At 39.2% G+C, this 16,407-nt stretch overlaps 1 protein-coding gene across 3 annotated transcripts in view; it reads right to left on the reverse strand.

The window, feature by feature from the left end:
• Positions 1 to 16,407, reverse strand: part of STN1 (STN1 subunit of CST complex) — a 41,180-nt gene that overhangs the window by 13,696 nt on the left and 11,077 nt on the right. For 2 of the 3 annotated variants that reach the window (XM_014883781.2, XM_088169297.1), the window contains exons 2-5: positions 11,569 to 11,732; positions 6,870 to 6,965; positions 2,724 to 2,795; positions 771 to 932 (exon numbers count right to left, since the gene is read on the reverse strand). In XM_014883781.2, the coding sequence (XP_014739267.2) occupies positions 771 to 932; positions 2,724 to 2,795; positions 6,870 to 6,965; positions 11,569 to 11,695 (457 nt within the window). In that variant the 5' untranslated portion in view covers positions 11,696 to 11,732. Of the gene's footprint in view, positions 1 to 770; positions 933 to 2,723; positions 2,796 to 6,869; positions 6,966 to 11,568; positions 11,768 to 16,407 lie in introns of all 3 variants that reach the window. The other variant, XM_088169298.1, reaches the window with a different exon arrangement.

Raw genomic sequence — 16,407 nt, forward strand, 5'->3', positions numbered from 1 at the left:
AAATCTAGACTTTTTATCTGGCTTACACAGGGTTTTTAAAAGACAGGCTTTTCTTCACTAAAGAAATAATTCCAGTGTTATCTTTGAAAGATCTCACTGGAGAAAACCAACTCTTACACAACAGCACAGACACGGAACTGAGAAGAAGTTATGTAACTGGAAGCTCCCAGAGCAGAAGCTGTGGGCTGCAGAGCCCTGCTGCTCAAAGAGCTGTCAGACACAGAGGCAGCACCTGCATGCAGATCTGTGCCTGAGGAACCCTTCTCCCTCATCCTGCAGAGCCAGGGAGCTTAGGAAAAGCCAGGCTTCAGTGGGACACTGCCCATATGCTGCTGCCTGCCCATGGAAAGGATTGTACAGGCTGTGACAAACAGCAGCCACTTCTCCAAAGCCCTCAGTGCCCTTGGTGAAGTGGGACATAGAAGGTCACCAGCTCCCTTCCCATGGGCTTTGGCTGCTCTACTTCAACACAGAGAAATCTGAAGAACAAATCACTCTTGCAGACATCCAATCACAGTATCTGCACAGTATTCTTGTATGCAGGCTAATCAGCTTTTACAGTTTTTCCAGGAATGCCTCATTTACAGGCAATAGTCTGTCTTCTAAGCTTATGCTGCTACAATTGAAATATAGGTATACAGATGAAAATCCTTAGAAGAATGAGATGCTAGAAAAGAAAGTGGAAAATATTCACTTAATTAAATACAGCTCAGATATTTTCACAGATTCAGACATCTTAGTTACATATATCACAGATTCATGACACTCACAAAAACATGAAGCCTGAATTTCTCTTTGTTGCCTATAGGTTCGGATTTGACCTCTGATCCTGACAACATCTCCAATCTCCAGCTTGGTTTTCTGGCTTAATGTTTCTTGGAGTTTCTTCATCTGTTCAAACACACTGAGACTGCTGGGTGTGCTTGGATGACCTGCAAGAAGTGAGGGAAAGGCAGTCAGGCACTAAAGTCAATGCATTAATTGTCCTTTTGCATTTACCCACCTAAGCACAACAGGAATCATATTACTAAAAAAGGCTAAGGTCTCAGGTAGAAAACTTGTGGGTGACATAGTTTACTGGATTATATTTATTTAAATTGTTCAACTGGGGAAAATATAAAAGGGAGAAGATACTGATTCACCACTGAAAATATCATAGATGAGTTGCAAAATTGAAATACAAATTTGAAATAGTTTTTGTAATATTTTTTATTTTGTCATGCTATGATGGATGAGAGGGGAAAAGAAAAGTCAGCTGAACTTTTTGTATAAAAGAAGAATAAGTCATCTGAGGTGGGGCCAAAGCATTCATGTGATGCAATTTGATGTCCACACTGAGGTCAATGCAACTTGACAGAACTTCACGTTTACATAACACAACTTTGAAAAACAAGAAATCCTTCATAACTTAAAATCTGACTAACTCTCCAACTATCCCTGATCACAATTACAAAAGGCTGGAAGAAAGTTTCCTGTGTCTCCTAAGAACTTTCTTTAGCAGGGACAAATGAATGAATTGCCATTCTTAGCATAGTGTCCATCCAAGCACTACTGATGTATGTGTAAAATAAGAATCCAAGGCTGAAAAGCATTCTTGGCCCTCATTCTATTTCAAGAAGTATTTCATGCAATTCCTTTTAATGCATCTGAGTTCCTCATTTAAGTTCCTCAGAACTGAAAACTGATTTGATTGCATGTCATGTCTCCTTTTTTTTTGTTTGTTTGTTTTGAGAGCTGTGCCAGACCATCACCTCTCCAAAGTGAGAGCTGTTTTTTTACATTCCAGCTGGGACCATTTGTACCACCTGTCATATGATGGTTAAATATAAGTATGAATTATCTGTCTGTATAAATGGGCTTGTTCCACACACATCAGTTTTTAACTTTTACATCAAGCTTTCCTTTCTCCATTCTATTAATATGAATCCCTAACACTGCAGATGACACAAGTAAGATTTATTTCAGTAGGATTTGATCAGCTCCATATTAGGGTTGTCAATCCACTACATGGGCTTCCAAGAAGATCCAAAGTAGAAAGAATTCTGTATTCTGATCTACAAGAAGCAGTGGGAGAAAAAGCAAAGAGACAGCCAGACATTAGTGAGTGTTCTGTTAGTGAGTGCAATAATACATTCATTTCAAATGACAATTACTGCACATTTAGGACTTGCCCAAATTGTAAAAGACTGCTAGCATCCTCCCACTGTGTTTGAAACTACTTTCAGGTTCACTGCTGACAGTGTCTTTATGAGCAGGAGCACATGAATACAAACAAAGCAAGGATAAATCCTGAAACCATAATCACAAGGGCAGGTCAATGGACTAACTTTGGAATCAGAAGTTGAGACACATTTCCAGCCTAGTTCCTTACTAGATGAAGTCACAGAAAGAACCTTAACAATTCCAATTCAAACAGGCAAATTCTCTGAACAATGTTACAGCATAGAACTGAAATATCATATTACTCAAATAAGGAAAAGGCAGGGACAGGACATAATGTAATGGTTTTATTGGCATCACTCTTGAAGACAACACAAAAATGAATACAAAATTCCCAAAATGCCCCAGGCAATATGATGTGGTGGCTTAAAATTAAAAGAAAAACAAAACAACTGAACAGTTGAATTTGCTCTTCTGCAAGTTTGATCACTTAGTAAATTATTTAAGACAGACATAAGTAAAAACATACAGTCAAAAGAGGACTTATTAATTTGATAAATTACCTGATAAAGGTGTTTCTGCTACCATGGGATTTTTCCAGCAGACACAATTTATAACTCCAGTACTATCATCCACTGCAAAAAAAATTTCAAGAATTACAGACTAGGAAAGCAGGCAGTCATGTTCCAAGAAGTGAAGATACATAAATATGTAGGGAGATAACTGCCATGGACATCTCATTTCAACGGGTTTGGAAGGTAGAGTGGGTGTCCAAACTCTACTTACATATCTGAAGTAATTTCCACAGTTGTTTCAAACATGGAAGTGGCTCAGCACTAGGTGTGCATATGTGCATAGTCAGCAAAGTAACAGGTATATTCTCAAAGAAAGATCATACACTAATTTAAATTATGAGGCTTCAATATACATATTTAATACTAAGGGGTTTCAATCTCATTGACAAGGTCGGGAGAATAATCAGTGTTGAAGGCTGAAATCAGACAAATTAAAACAGGAAACCAGGCACAAACCACAGAAACATTACTGTTACAGTGAGAAAACAGCACTTCAATATTTGGGGATACAACCATGTGAATAAACCAGGAGTGCAGCTACCTCCAGCTGCATTGATTTCCATGCCAATATCATGCTCAAAGTCTGCTGGTCATTCCAATATAGGATGACATTCAGGGAGCAGAAAGGCAGCTCCTCTAGGAAGGAAGGACAGAAGACAGTACATGCTTGTGGTTCTGCTGAAGCCAGGAAATCCCAATTTAAAGTGCAGGTGCTGGTGGCATGCATGCCACTTCCGCTGCTGAAAAGGCTCAGCATCTTCTCCTAAGCTGTTTTTCCTGTTTTGCCAGTGTCCAATGAAAATAAGTTTTAAAATTTCTGCTCCAGGCACTGCATTGTCGACGACAGTAGGAAAAGACAAAACTCAATGGAAACTAAAAGCTGTCAGAAGAATCAATTTTCTATCAATCAAGGGACTGTATATAGATGGCTTGTGCAACAAACACTCTAAATAGAGAGGCACTAAATGTCTGTCAAGGATCATCCAGCCAATGCACCTTGCTTCCTGAATGTAACATCTCCAAGACTGAGATTCCACTCCTCACAAATGGAAACCTGCAATTTTCTTCTGCTCCTTAAACCAGGTCCATGACTAAAAAAGTAACAGCAATGTTTACCATGAAGGTACTGATTGGTACCTGCAGTCACTTCCTCTGGGAACCATAGCATCAAAGCAAAATGCCTTTGCATTGTCTCACGTATTTTAAAATAATCTCCCTGTTTGGGGGGGTCTAATTGCAAATCATTGTCTTGCCTTCCTGTTTCCAAGCAGTTTAGCTGCACATTCCTATTAGCAAACTTACAGCACTTATAAGATGCAGCAATTCCAAATTCCATCACAAAAGTATGCTCCTCTCTGCTATCTGGGTTTTGAGCTGCTGCATCTGCAACTATTTCAGCAGTTTTAATTTTGTACCCGAGCACAGATAACGATCTGCTGGTAGGATTTCCTCTCCTTGGTACAGACAGACAGCAACTATTTTAGTAGTAGTCAGAACCCTCATAAACCATGCCAAGCCATCCATGCAAGCCAGCAATGGCAACAAGAAGCAGGGCAGATGACATTTCACTCTTGCATTCCTACAGTTTCTAGATGTTCCTGCTTGCACCAACCAAGCCAGAGAGGCTTCCTGAGAAGGGCTTGGAAACAAATCAAGTAAGACTGAAGGATTAGGAGGCCAGACTCCTCCTCCTCAATGTAACAGCTGAAAACAGAGTCCTGGAGACACTGACCTGTACTTGAGCACACAAGGAATCTGGTAGCAGAGCAAGGTTCTGAAACAAAGTTTCGCAATTTCAGAGATGGAAGCTTTGAGCAAAAAGACAAGTTAACTCCTGAAGTGCAGATGAATGAGAACTCTTGCAATTGTATTCTAATCAGACAAGAGAATGTTAATCTATTTTAAATGTATTCAAGAGGTCTACAAACTTTTGAAAACTTCCTGTGCTCCTTGTGCCACCCTTCCTCATCTCTTTGGGTTTAAACTTTTGTTTATTTGGGTTTTTTGTAGGTTTACTTTTTGTTTGTTGGGTTTTTTTTCCTGGCTTTTGTTTGTTTGGCTTTGGTTTCTTTGATTCTTGCTTAATTATTTGAGGAGTAGCTCAAAACTACCACTTAAATGAGGTAATTGTGTAAATTTTAATTTCTTTATGACAAAAAGGGTATGGCTCTTGTCAGGCCTGCATGAACCTACTAAGATGCTGGTGATTTTTTTTTTTTTTAATTTGATTTTAAGTCAACTGTCTTTCAGCTTTTCAAGTCAGTTTTGGAGTACAAAGAAAATCACGTGATGTTTGGTTTTGTTAAAAAGGAAAGGAGACATAAGAGGTCAGAAAGGTGCATTAGGTAAAATATGAGCTTGATCAAAGCTATATTTTAGTTAGATATCTTTCTCCTAACTTACCATAATAGCAAGAAAAAATCAAAGTGTCAAAATCAATATTACACAGCATGTAGTTTTTATTTTTTGAGCCAGGAAAGAGTAAATTAACTCTTTCATACAATTATAATTTTGTCATCAGTTCTGGCTGTAGAGTTTTCAGCAGAGGACCTAAGATTCTTTAACGTGAGTGATGTGTATTCTGAAGCAAACAGATAGGAAATGAGGGAGGAGGATCATGGCAGGGACACAAAGACACTTCAGTTCTCTATCAGAGGAAAAGTACAAAGGGAGAATTGCTTTGTAAGTCACTTTTAAGCAGATGGAAAGTGAGCAAGTCCTGAGCAGTGTGTGCCACTCCAACTGATGCAACCCCCTGTGACTCAACAGAGTCTGTTGAACTGAAAGATGGCAAGAAGTTACAAGCAGGAAACTGTCTAAGAAGTTACAGTTTTGCACTGACAGAGTCGGCCTGCCTGAAAGGGAGGGCAGGCTGGGGAGGGGCACCCTGGCAGGTAGCCTGAAAACTCAAACCAGGAACTGCTGGAACAAAGAGTGAAGTTGGATGTGAAAGGACAGCAGGAAGCCAGGCTTACTGTGAGCTGCACTTTAAGGTTGGCTGATCTAAGGCCTTAATTCCACTACTCTGTAGTTTCTTTTTATTTCTATTCCTCCACTTTCTGTCCCGGTCAAACATTTTCAGCAGGTTTAGTTGTTAAACTGATGCTGAGAGCAGCATGGAAAACCCTTACCCATAGAATTGGTTTTGTCTTGGTCGTTTTGATTCTGTGTTCCTCTGTTCTCATGAAGTGATTAATGCATTTGTAGTTAATGCTACTCTTCTGCAGTTTGATGCTGGGGAAGCTGGGACCTGGTTCATTCATCAGCTGTATCTTCACAGTACCCCTGAGGGTCAGGGAACTGCAATTTTACAAGCAGGGGAATTGTGGAGGAGAGGAACTCTGTGCCTCACCTCCACCAGGTAAAAACCCATGGCAGAGGAAGACACTGGCCATAAGGGCTTCAGTAGGATCTGTGCATTTGGCTCTCCCTTCCTACTGTGAGGTGACCTCCCCCCACCTTCTGAAACTTGCCACATCACCACAGTTCCACTCTGCCTTTTCTCCAGATGTAAAAGACAGCTGAACAAAATGACAATCAGATGTTTCCCTGTTAATAAAATTGAATACTGGGAAAAGCCATACAGAGGAGACAGCTCCCAGCTGGTGCTGGCAAGGACTGGCACTACGATGCTTGAGTGCATTTGTTAAGACTCTTACTCTTGTGCATCTAAACATAAACATGCTCCTGACTGCTACTAGAAGCTGGCTTCAAGATATGACAAGACATAAAAAAAGTCAGAAGGCATTTCTAAGGTTCAAATATAGAAGAAGGGATTTCCCATTTCTGGGCACTGTTAAATACGTTTGAATCTGACCAAAGGGACTGCAAATAGGAGAGGAAGGTGACAGAGTCCAGTGACAAAGCAACAACCAAAATTAAGATTTGTTACATGACCCCACATGAATCAATTACTCTGTGTTAACTATTTAATTCTCTATTTTTGAAGTGGAGATAAGCAGTAGCTTCTCTACATTTGCTAAGTAATCTCAGCTGTAGATAGACATTATATTAGGATAAGAGCACATTTGTTTCAAGAATACACAACGACCAAATAAGGAAACCTTTCAGTTCTAACAGTAACTATGATAAAAGGCTGATAAGTGCAAGAAGAAAGAGAGACATTTTCCTTACCTCCATAATTATAAAAGGTATCTCGCTCCTTTGTTTGAACCACTATTCCAACAACATCCACCTGTCTTACTGGATGTCCATTATAAAAGAATATACCTAGACACAAAACATACTTGATTAGTGTAACTATTTCTTTCAACACCCTACTCTACTTAGTCACTTTTGTCAGTAAAAAAACCATACTTTCTTACATATTTAATATATCTTAAATTATACAGTGCCTACACAGAAAAAAATCCCCTGTATCACTGAAGACTAGGAACGCTAAAAGGAGAAAGTATCAGCTGTACTTAGGACACCAAAAGCTTGCTTTTGTAGAGTGTCAGAATCTTATTAACCTCTTGTTTTCTTACACATTTGGATCTGAAAAACATTTGTTTGCTGCAAGCATTAGGGGGTTTTTGTTTGTTTTTGTTGTTTCATTTGGGTTTTTGTTTTGCTTTGCTTTGTTGTTTGGTTTGGGGTTTTTTTTTATATCTTCATAAGGCTTCAGAATAAATAATAGAACACAAAGGAAGCAGTCTGAGCTTCTCACAATGCAGCTGTTCCTGATTAAGGCAGAGCCTCCAAAAGGAAAACTAACATAATTCTGTCTTTCATTTCTAGAAGAACAGGAGCCATGGGGGCAGGGGGAGAGCAACAGCCCTCTCAGACTGCAGAGTACACTACTGCAGTCATTGTGGACTGCATCCTGAACTTCAGTTTCTGAAAACACACATCTAAAAACATCCCTTCAAAGCTATTTTTGTGCATCTATAAAGATAACTTAAATAACACTTAGAAACATGTCCAGGAAACAGTGAGAAATCACAGCCCAGTGGACTCTGACAACACTGAGGTTGCCTCACTCTGTAATCCCTTTCAAGAGAGTGACAAATGTTGTTAACAAACACTAATGTAAACATCATACACTGAGGCTTCACAGTCCACTAGCAGGAGGGAAATAGGGCAATAAGCTCCAAATATACCCTGGGCTGGCTAGTTTTCAGTGAATGTGTTTTCTTCAGTTTTCAAATACTGCTGCTTTACTGAAATAAGCCATCTGGGATGTTCAATAACTGTCTTCTGAAAACTAGATAACTCAAGGGACTCAGAAGGGAACATTTGGCTCCATACACCGTGGCAAGTGTTATTCTTACAAAGGGAAACACAGCAGCAAGGGAGTCAGAAAAATGTTCTGTATAAAAAAAACCCTAAATCCAAAATCCAAAAATAACTTGTCCTACATAGCTAGCAGCCTTAAATGAGCCTGGAATTAACTTTCTTCACGCAAGACAGAGAGAAAACACAAAAGTTTCAGAAGAAATCAGAGGTGATCAGCCAAGCAGCTCATCAGTAGAAATTCTGCTCATAAAAATCCACTGCAATGTTTTGAGGATGCATCTATGGCTCTTATCTCAGATCTGGCTATACTAATCATGCAGCCACTGGTCAGGTCTGGCATAGAGAATGTTTAGCAGGTCTGTCCACTTGTCTCTCATCTCATTTAGCAGGGCACAAATAAACACTGCTACAGAAACCCCCAGTGGAGATGCTTCCAGTGTACATAGTCATTCACTGAATCTTACAACATCTCTGTAAAAGGTCTGGGCTAGTTTCAGGATAAGTCTGCGGAGCAGAGACTCCCAGCTCCTGATTATGCAAACAAGCAACATGTCATTATATTTGTTTCCCAGTTAGTAAGCTGAGTTTTGGTAGATGACAGAGACCAAATAAAACTGGTTCTCTCCATCCCCACAATCTCACATAGAACTCCACCCTTACTCTCAGAGAAACTACCCGAATTAATTTGAAGAATGAAATTATATTTAACCTATTAAAAGTTGTTGGACTTGATGACTTCAAGGTGTAAATTACTCGTCCTGCCAGTTTATTTGTTCAAATTAAGTCCATATTGGTAGCAATAAATATATACTAAATATTTTAAGCTGTGGACAACACATTCAGTGAGGTTCCCAATACCCCAGTAATCAACACAGAGCAAAATGCCATTACCTCAACAGCCACAGCTACAGGGGGCTATAGATACAGAGCTCTCTAGGGCAAGTGCTGGTCATGTCTATACCAGCATTACTGTGCTGTTTGCCATTCCTTTAATTATTATTACCTCCTTTTATACTATTTGTAGCTTCCTTTCCTTGTTGATAAGCTGTCACAAAGCACTGGTGCATGGTAACTGTGAGAAAAGCTCATTTCCATGATGTGATTATGTGTTACAACTGAGTTTGACACCCACTCTCATTGCAAGGCTGCTAAGACAACACAATTGCTGTTTTTATCTGGGAGATTTTCCAGCCTTCTTGTCACCATTTATAGCAGCAGAGTAATTGGCCAGGTTTACTGCTTCCCTCTGCGTTGTTTTAAGGGATTAGTCACTGTGGCATCAAATCTTAATGCTTAGAAGTGGAAAGAAAAAACTCATTAGGTCATTCAGTCCATTTCCTCAGGGCCAATACAAGACCATTTTGTACAGTAAATTCCTGGCAATCCGTACAGTCAGGATATAAACAATCCCAGTGAAGGGGATCCCACCTTCTTCCTGGGAAGGCTGTGCCATGGTCTAACAGATGTCATTCTAGGGATGTTTTTCCTGACATTCAGTCTGTGTTTCTTTCCATTCTTCCTAGTTACAACTTTTTGTTTTGCATTCATTCATTCTTAATTACCATTACTTAATGACTGATTTATAGCCAACCATATATTTAGCTTCAGCTGGTCTTTAAAAACCCATTAAAGGCAGGAAGCATTGACAACAAACACCTACATTCTTCCTTCCCCAAAAGGTATTAATTTTAGTGTTTTTGTTGTGCTGTCATTTGTTGCCAACAAATAAGATACACTGAAAAACGTCTGGGGTGGTATACAAACAGCACCAGAGAATGAACAAAATTCAGGATGTTGGTTCTAGGAAATTTCATTTTATTTGAAGTTGGGTTTAGAAAATTATACAGGATTGCAAGCAAGCTTAAATGTGCAGAGTGCAGATGCACAGGAAGTGGAGAAAGCTCAAATGAACCAACTGTAAAGGCTGATATCTTGACATGACAGATACGACCTCCGTAGGATCATCTTAGAAAAAAAAACAAAGGTAATAACAAAACAGAAAAAGTTCCTGAAGCAGAAGCCAACTCAGTTAAGTAAAATAACAGGAAGAGAAATAAGAAGGGAAATCAGGTAATTTGGAGGTAAAAAGCGAGCAGGACTGTCCTTTCTAGGACTGTTCCTGCTATCATGAAATGTTTGGTGGTGTTTATAAGGTTAATTATTCTGAATACATTTTCAGATTTGTATGTACTACTGTTCAAGTTCAAACTACAGTCCAATTCTGCTCACAGTGAATTGTGTTGTCTTTTGTTTGAAAACAATTAAAATATCTAACTGATGAAGAACAGTTTTTACCAGACACGTTTCCTACACCGGTACTACCAGAAACATTTATAAGACAGTTTAAAAAGGCTTCTAAATAAAACTTACTGTAGGACAAACATCAACAACAATCTGTAGCCTGATTGCTGCAATGGATTTAAGACAAAAGTCTCCTGCCATGTTAAATAAACAAAGATAGATAGATAGATAGATAGATAGATAGATAGATAGATAGATAGATAGATAAATATACTTGTATTTGTGGTTTGTGAAGTCTTCATGTATATAAAAACGGTTGCAAGAAGAGCAAAAATCCCCACTGGTCCTTCATTTCTCCAAAAATAGCACTGCTGCTATCCTTGTTGTTAAAGAAAACTGAAGAAGAATAACAAAACCTACAAGGCAAAGCATATTCAAAGTGCCAAACAGGGGTACTTGGTCTCCATGGACAGAAAAAAATAAAAATAACAAACCACGACCAAAACATCAAAACCAAAACAAAGACATATGCCGTGCTTAGGGCTTATTGCTTTTCCTCAATAATTCTAAGTTCTTTGGGCTCCTCCCTGATAATCCTGCACCATGTGAAGCTTCAGTTGGGAGTAATGAACCCTTCCACAGCACAAGATACACTGCAGTCTATTTAAAGTCTGTGTAGTGAAAACTACAAGGTCAGAGCCGTGCTGCTTCAGCCAAAGCTCACATGTGGGTGACACTGCAGGACACAGACTGCAGAGCAGACACTGGTGGGGTCAGGTAAAGCACGGGGGCCAGAATTTATAATAAGGTTGCTCCAGTGTATGAAGAATGTAATGTATCTAACATATCCAGAAATTAAGGAGACAAAACTTCAAAATTTTTATCTGTTCTATAATGTGTTAATATCTATAGGAGAAAGCAAAATCACACATCTAGCAATGTCATCATCTGTCAAAATTTTCCAGAAAATGTAGAGACAGTGGAAAGATAACAATACATAGGGCCAGAAAAGACCAACATTTCTTAGAATTAACTTCATCAGAATATAACAAGCACCACCACACAGAGGAAACACAGCATTACCTTAATGTAAAAGAGGTTCTGGAGAGAAAGAAAAGCCATTTTAACAAATATATTTTATTTTTCAGATACATTTCACATACAACCTGTTGTTCTTGGAACTATTAAAAGGCAGTAACATCACTTAGCTTAAACTTAGTAGCTTTCCACTCAGTACTAAAACTACTTAAAACTACTGCTGTTTGTGAAGTATTCTTCAATCCCTTGAGAAAAAGCACAACATAAATCAATTATAATACTCTGTGCATCATAATCAGCACATACAAATACATACCTGGCACCTGTTTAGATTCTCTCATTTCTGTAATATCTTTAATATAGAGTCTTGCAAACGCAGAAAATACAGGATCCAACCCCCAGTGAAGAGAAGGCGTCTCTTCTTCATTCTTCTCAGACTGCATCCAAAATTGTGAAGGCAGAAGGACGTGAAATTGTTTCCTACAAAGGTGAAGAGCTGTTCACATATGTCCCAACTAAATGAAAAAACAGCTCATGAGTTTATACACAATAACATAGCAGAGCTGAGACACTGGAGTTTATCTAATATAATATTATATTTATCTATCAATATTTCATATGTCACCACATGAAATATTCAAAGTATCAATATCCATGATTTGTTTGAAGTACTGAGAATCCAGCAACAGCATTTTCCCCAGTAACTTCAAACGAGATAGAATTTCAGGGATTTTTTTCTCTCCAAATCCATAATCAGAGAGCTAAAATCAACATTTGTTTAAAAGAGCAGGGTTGTGTGATCCTGAGTGGTTACATTCTGTACAGATGACTTTTATTTCCCCCATCATTCTCTTTCCCTCCCCCAACATATTCTCATTGTTCGTCCTGTGCTTTATTGTGGAGTTGAGGTGAGATGACTTTATTTAAAACAAAAGCAGCATTGTGGGCATGTAGTCTCCACTACCTTCGAGATGGTTACTTTCCCCTTATGCACTTTCAGACTTCACAGTTTAATGCCTGCAATCTTCTGCCATTACAGATCCAATTCTCTGCTTATCACACTCTTGATGTCAAAAACCCCAGCACTCGATTCAGGAAAATCCTCATAAAGATCTGGAAGCTGAAAATACTTTCTATCAGCTTCTCCTGTATGGATAGCTACATTGTTCCTGTAGGGTTTCCAGGTCACCTTCCAGTGGGTGTCAGCCCCTCAGGGCTCTAAGTCAAAGGTGCTAAGTGGACTGATTTTGAACAGTGTGCAACAGGACTGAGCCTTGGCAGCTCCCGTCTCCTGAGAGGAAGCAGCTCCCAGTGATCTCTGCAGTCTGGGAGAAGCATTGGTAGCTACTGATGTAGAGACAACACACCAGGAACATCAGGATAGCACCTTGCCTCACTGAGAAACTACATAGCTTGGATTCTGCATGGTTTCTGTTCTAATGCATAAGCTCTCATTTGAGGCAAGGGAAAAGAAAAAGGGTGTAGCACAACAAGCCAGAGTATTGCTGACATCTACTCCATATTGTGTACAGAACTGCAGTTGATAATTCCATTCCTGTCCAACTTTTTAAAAATTTTTCTTAAGTAAAAAAAAAGTCAATGTTATTTACCCTTCCTTGTACTGGACATTTCTTTGGTGAAATGTTGAAAATATTTGATTTAGTAAGTTGCAGCAGTAACTTCACCATTGAGTAACAAACTGAAATACTTTTGTTTACACCTGGATTCATGTCTCGCTCCCCACTACAGACAGCTCTTCCCAACCTTTCCTTTTTGCACCTGCAAGATCTACTCAGAAATGTCCCACCGTTCCTTTCTCACTCAAGTTTCCTCATGAAGCACCCTTTTTCTGCTGCTGAATTGAGACATTGCTCAATAGAAATTTAGAAATTAAGCTCTTAAGTGTATGATCTTAAGGCAAGCTGCTATTCCTCCATATGGCAGTTCTTTGGATATTTGCTACAGTCTATGTCAAATTTAGATCGTAAAGCTTCTCAAGGGAACAAATGGTTTGAACCTGTGTTTTACTTGGCATGCTCATTTTCTTAACAAAATTAGTCTCCTCATCTCTTTTTGCTTGCAGTCTCTAGTACAAAGTTATATTCCTTTCTGCTTCATGCCCCCTCAATTTACTCTGCATGGTTACAAAGCCTGTCACAGCTCAGCACCTGGTTTTCCTCCTAGACAGACAGCAGACGGAGATAACCAGCCAAAAAGAGACAATTAGGTAACAAGTCTGTCTAACCTTTTGTATTTTGGGTAAACAGACACTCCTTGGGGCAAAAAGCAGAAGTCACCCCTGCACATGTGTGCATGTGAGGGGAATCAATGAAGCAGCTCCACTGGAGATTAAAAATATCTGTATTTTGCTATTTTATAGCCACTTGTCAAGCCTGAAATGCCCAAATGTTAATAGATCAAATCCAAGCCACACTTTTAGCTTAAATGAAGCATCTTCCCTTTTTATACTGCTTCCCTATTCTGAAGGGAGAAGATTTCTGCAGCAAAAGCTCTTTCTATCTCAGAAACTACTGGCAGTTAAAAGTCAAATTCTGGAGCTTCTTTCTCACTCCCAGGCCTAGTTACAGCTCCTCACTGGAGATCTTTACATCCATCATATGTCTTTATGCAGAGACCATTCTGCTCGGTTCAAGTCTGCTACAGACACACAATGCTTTATCTTACAGATCTGGCAAAGATTCCTTGACAAAAACTAAATCATGCCCTTAGCACTATGAGAGCATCACAGGATTCCTTGAAGTCCACAGGACAAATTTGCTGAAGTCCTGAGTTACAGACATTCCATCCACACCAGGCTGGGACAGTGAAACTGTACCCCAGCCACCCACGCACTTTTAGCAATGCCTGACAGGCACACGAGGGCATTCTGCACAGCAGCCAAAATCCTCCCTGGCCTCTTCACAGTCCCAAGAGCCCTTCCTATCCCTGACACCACCCAAAACCAAGACTATTTTCTTCCTTTCCTTTCCTCCCAAGTGGTCAACTTGGTAGCTACATTTGAACAGTGACCTATCTGAAGCCAAAAGCTTGTGGTCAGTTGGAAAGAAAAGATATTTAATGCATCCTGGATGTACTGCTTGCCTCCAACACTGCTAGTACCAGTCCATTCTTCTCAGCAGTTGTCTGTCCACTCCTAAAGCAAAGCAAGATATAAACTATTTCCAAAGTATCTATTTCAGTGAGTTTCCAAGCTTGTTTCAGGCAGATTGAGAGTATTAAAAAACATAATTCCTACAAGGCTGACAAAACTCTTCCAATCATTTATCTTTTTATATAGAAGAGTATCTTCCCGTAACTTTTTCTTAAGTTGGCACAGGAAGCCTCTCCATCCCGAGGTTAATTAATGAGTCATCCTGGCAAAAGTGGAACTTTCCATTATGCTACAAGTGTTTTCAGCTCTTAACTGGTACCATTGGTGATATGCTATCAGCAAGGAAGATAAGAGCTGCCCTGTACAATCAAGATCCAAGGGGCAAATAGGGGCATTGTGGAGATGCACAACGTTATAATCAATGAGAACCAGACAGCAAACAATAGACAACTCTGAACAGATACTATATGTACAAATGTTTAAGGATTAAACTGGCTTTTGCTGGGAGATGGTGATCAGGCTTAGCAATATAAACAACACAGAGTGCTAGCAAAAGGTCATTCCTTTCTGCACTTTGTTTTAAGTGCAGGGTAATGACTTCAGGGTTGCTGTAGTGCAAGAATTCAATCCTGTTACAGGAGAAAAAAGGCAACAGAAACATCTAGTCCACAAGTTCATTAGATAGAAGATACCTGTATTCTATTTTTAACTCCAGAAAAAGGCTATGAAGGCATAATCAAAAACAAAAAAAATAATTAAGTTCTTCTTGGGAAAATAACTCTGTTTGAAGGGCAAAAATCTAAAGCTTACTATGTAAGTATCTAGATACAAATAAACAAGAAGCCTCCATTTGAGATTATACTAACATATTAAAATAGGGCTGTCTCTTCCACCCACTGTTATCAATGTTAGCTATTCTGACTCTACTGAGAAGTCAACCAAGTCCATAATCCCCAGAGGGATCTTGTGAGCTCAGCAAGGTATTATCCTAGAAGGGAAAGCAAAGAAAATTGGCACACTTCCCAACAATGCCACCCCCCAAACACATTTTCTTTCTTCCATCCTAAGCAGCCTACCTGGTAGTCTTGTTTCAATAGCTTCCTATTTAACACCTTATTGATTTATTCAGTAGAATTAGCCCTGGCCAATAAATTTCTTGGCTCATATTCTTGTGCCCACTATGTATCTTTCAAAAAAAATGCAAATGTCTTCTTCCAATCCCAGTGCAATTGAAACCTCAAAGAAGAGTATCTGTTTTGATGTTTCTTGTTGTCTTTTCTACAGATTTGATTAACAACCAAAGCTCTTGGAGAAAATTGCCTTAGCTTGAGATTAATCATTTTGAGCCAAGAAAATGTGTCTGCCCAGCGGCTGTCTGCAACTGCTCTGCAAGTGCTGGCACACTGCTGCAAGAACTCTTTCTCAAGTTAGCTGTGAATCACAAACAGACAATTTCTGCATTAATACAGGCAACTTAAACATCCTACCAGGCTTTCGCTCTTCTCCAAAGGCTGCCACTACCTCGTAGCACTGACACTGGAAACAGCTCCTAAACTGCTGGAGCTGCCAACCCAGTGCATTAAAACAACTCAAAGTCACCACTGGTTTACTTGAATAAACTAGGCCAGAAACTGTGGTTGTCAAAAACTGCTTCATAGGTCAGCCATTCGTGCCACAGACAAAGCAACTTGTGGAAAGAGGAGCAGAGTCAACAGCTGGGTTTTGTAACACCCTCTGTCATCTGAATTGAAATCATTTGTGTCTGAGTCAACACCCTATGTGACAAATGACTATTATTCAACTCTTCATGATCAGCAGAGGCAATTCCAGCATAGTACAGTCAAACCCACTATTTTTCAGGAAATGTTTTAATTACCTACAGTCACATACAACATTTTAAATTAAAACCAAACAAACCCATTAGATTATTATACAAGTAAATCCTACTGAACTGGGCAGTAAAGCTTTTGGTTACAGTTAATATGGAATATAAAGATTCCAGACATGAAACTCACCCATAGGTTTTTAAAAAATACATATAAA

Source organism: Sturnus vulgaris, chromosome 8 (assembly GCF_052056855.1).
Source record: "Sturnus vulgaris isolate bStuVul1 chromosome 8, bStuVul1.hap1, whole genome shotgun sequence".
Taxonomy (NCBI): domain Eukaryota; kingdom Metazoa; phylum Chordata; class Aves; order Passeriformes; family Sturnidae; genus Sturnus; species Sturnus vulgaris.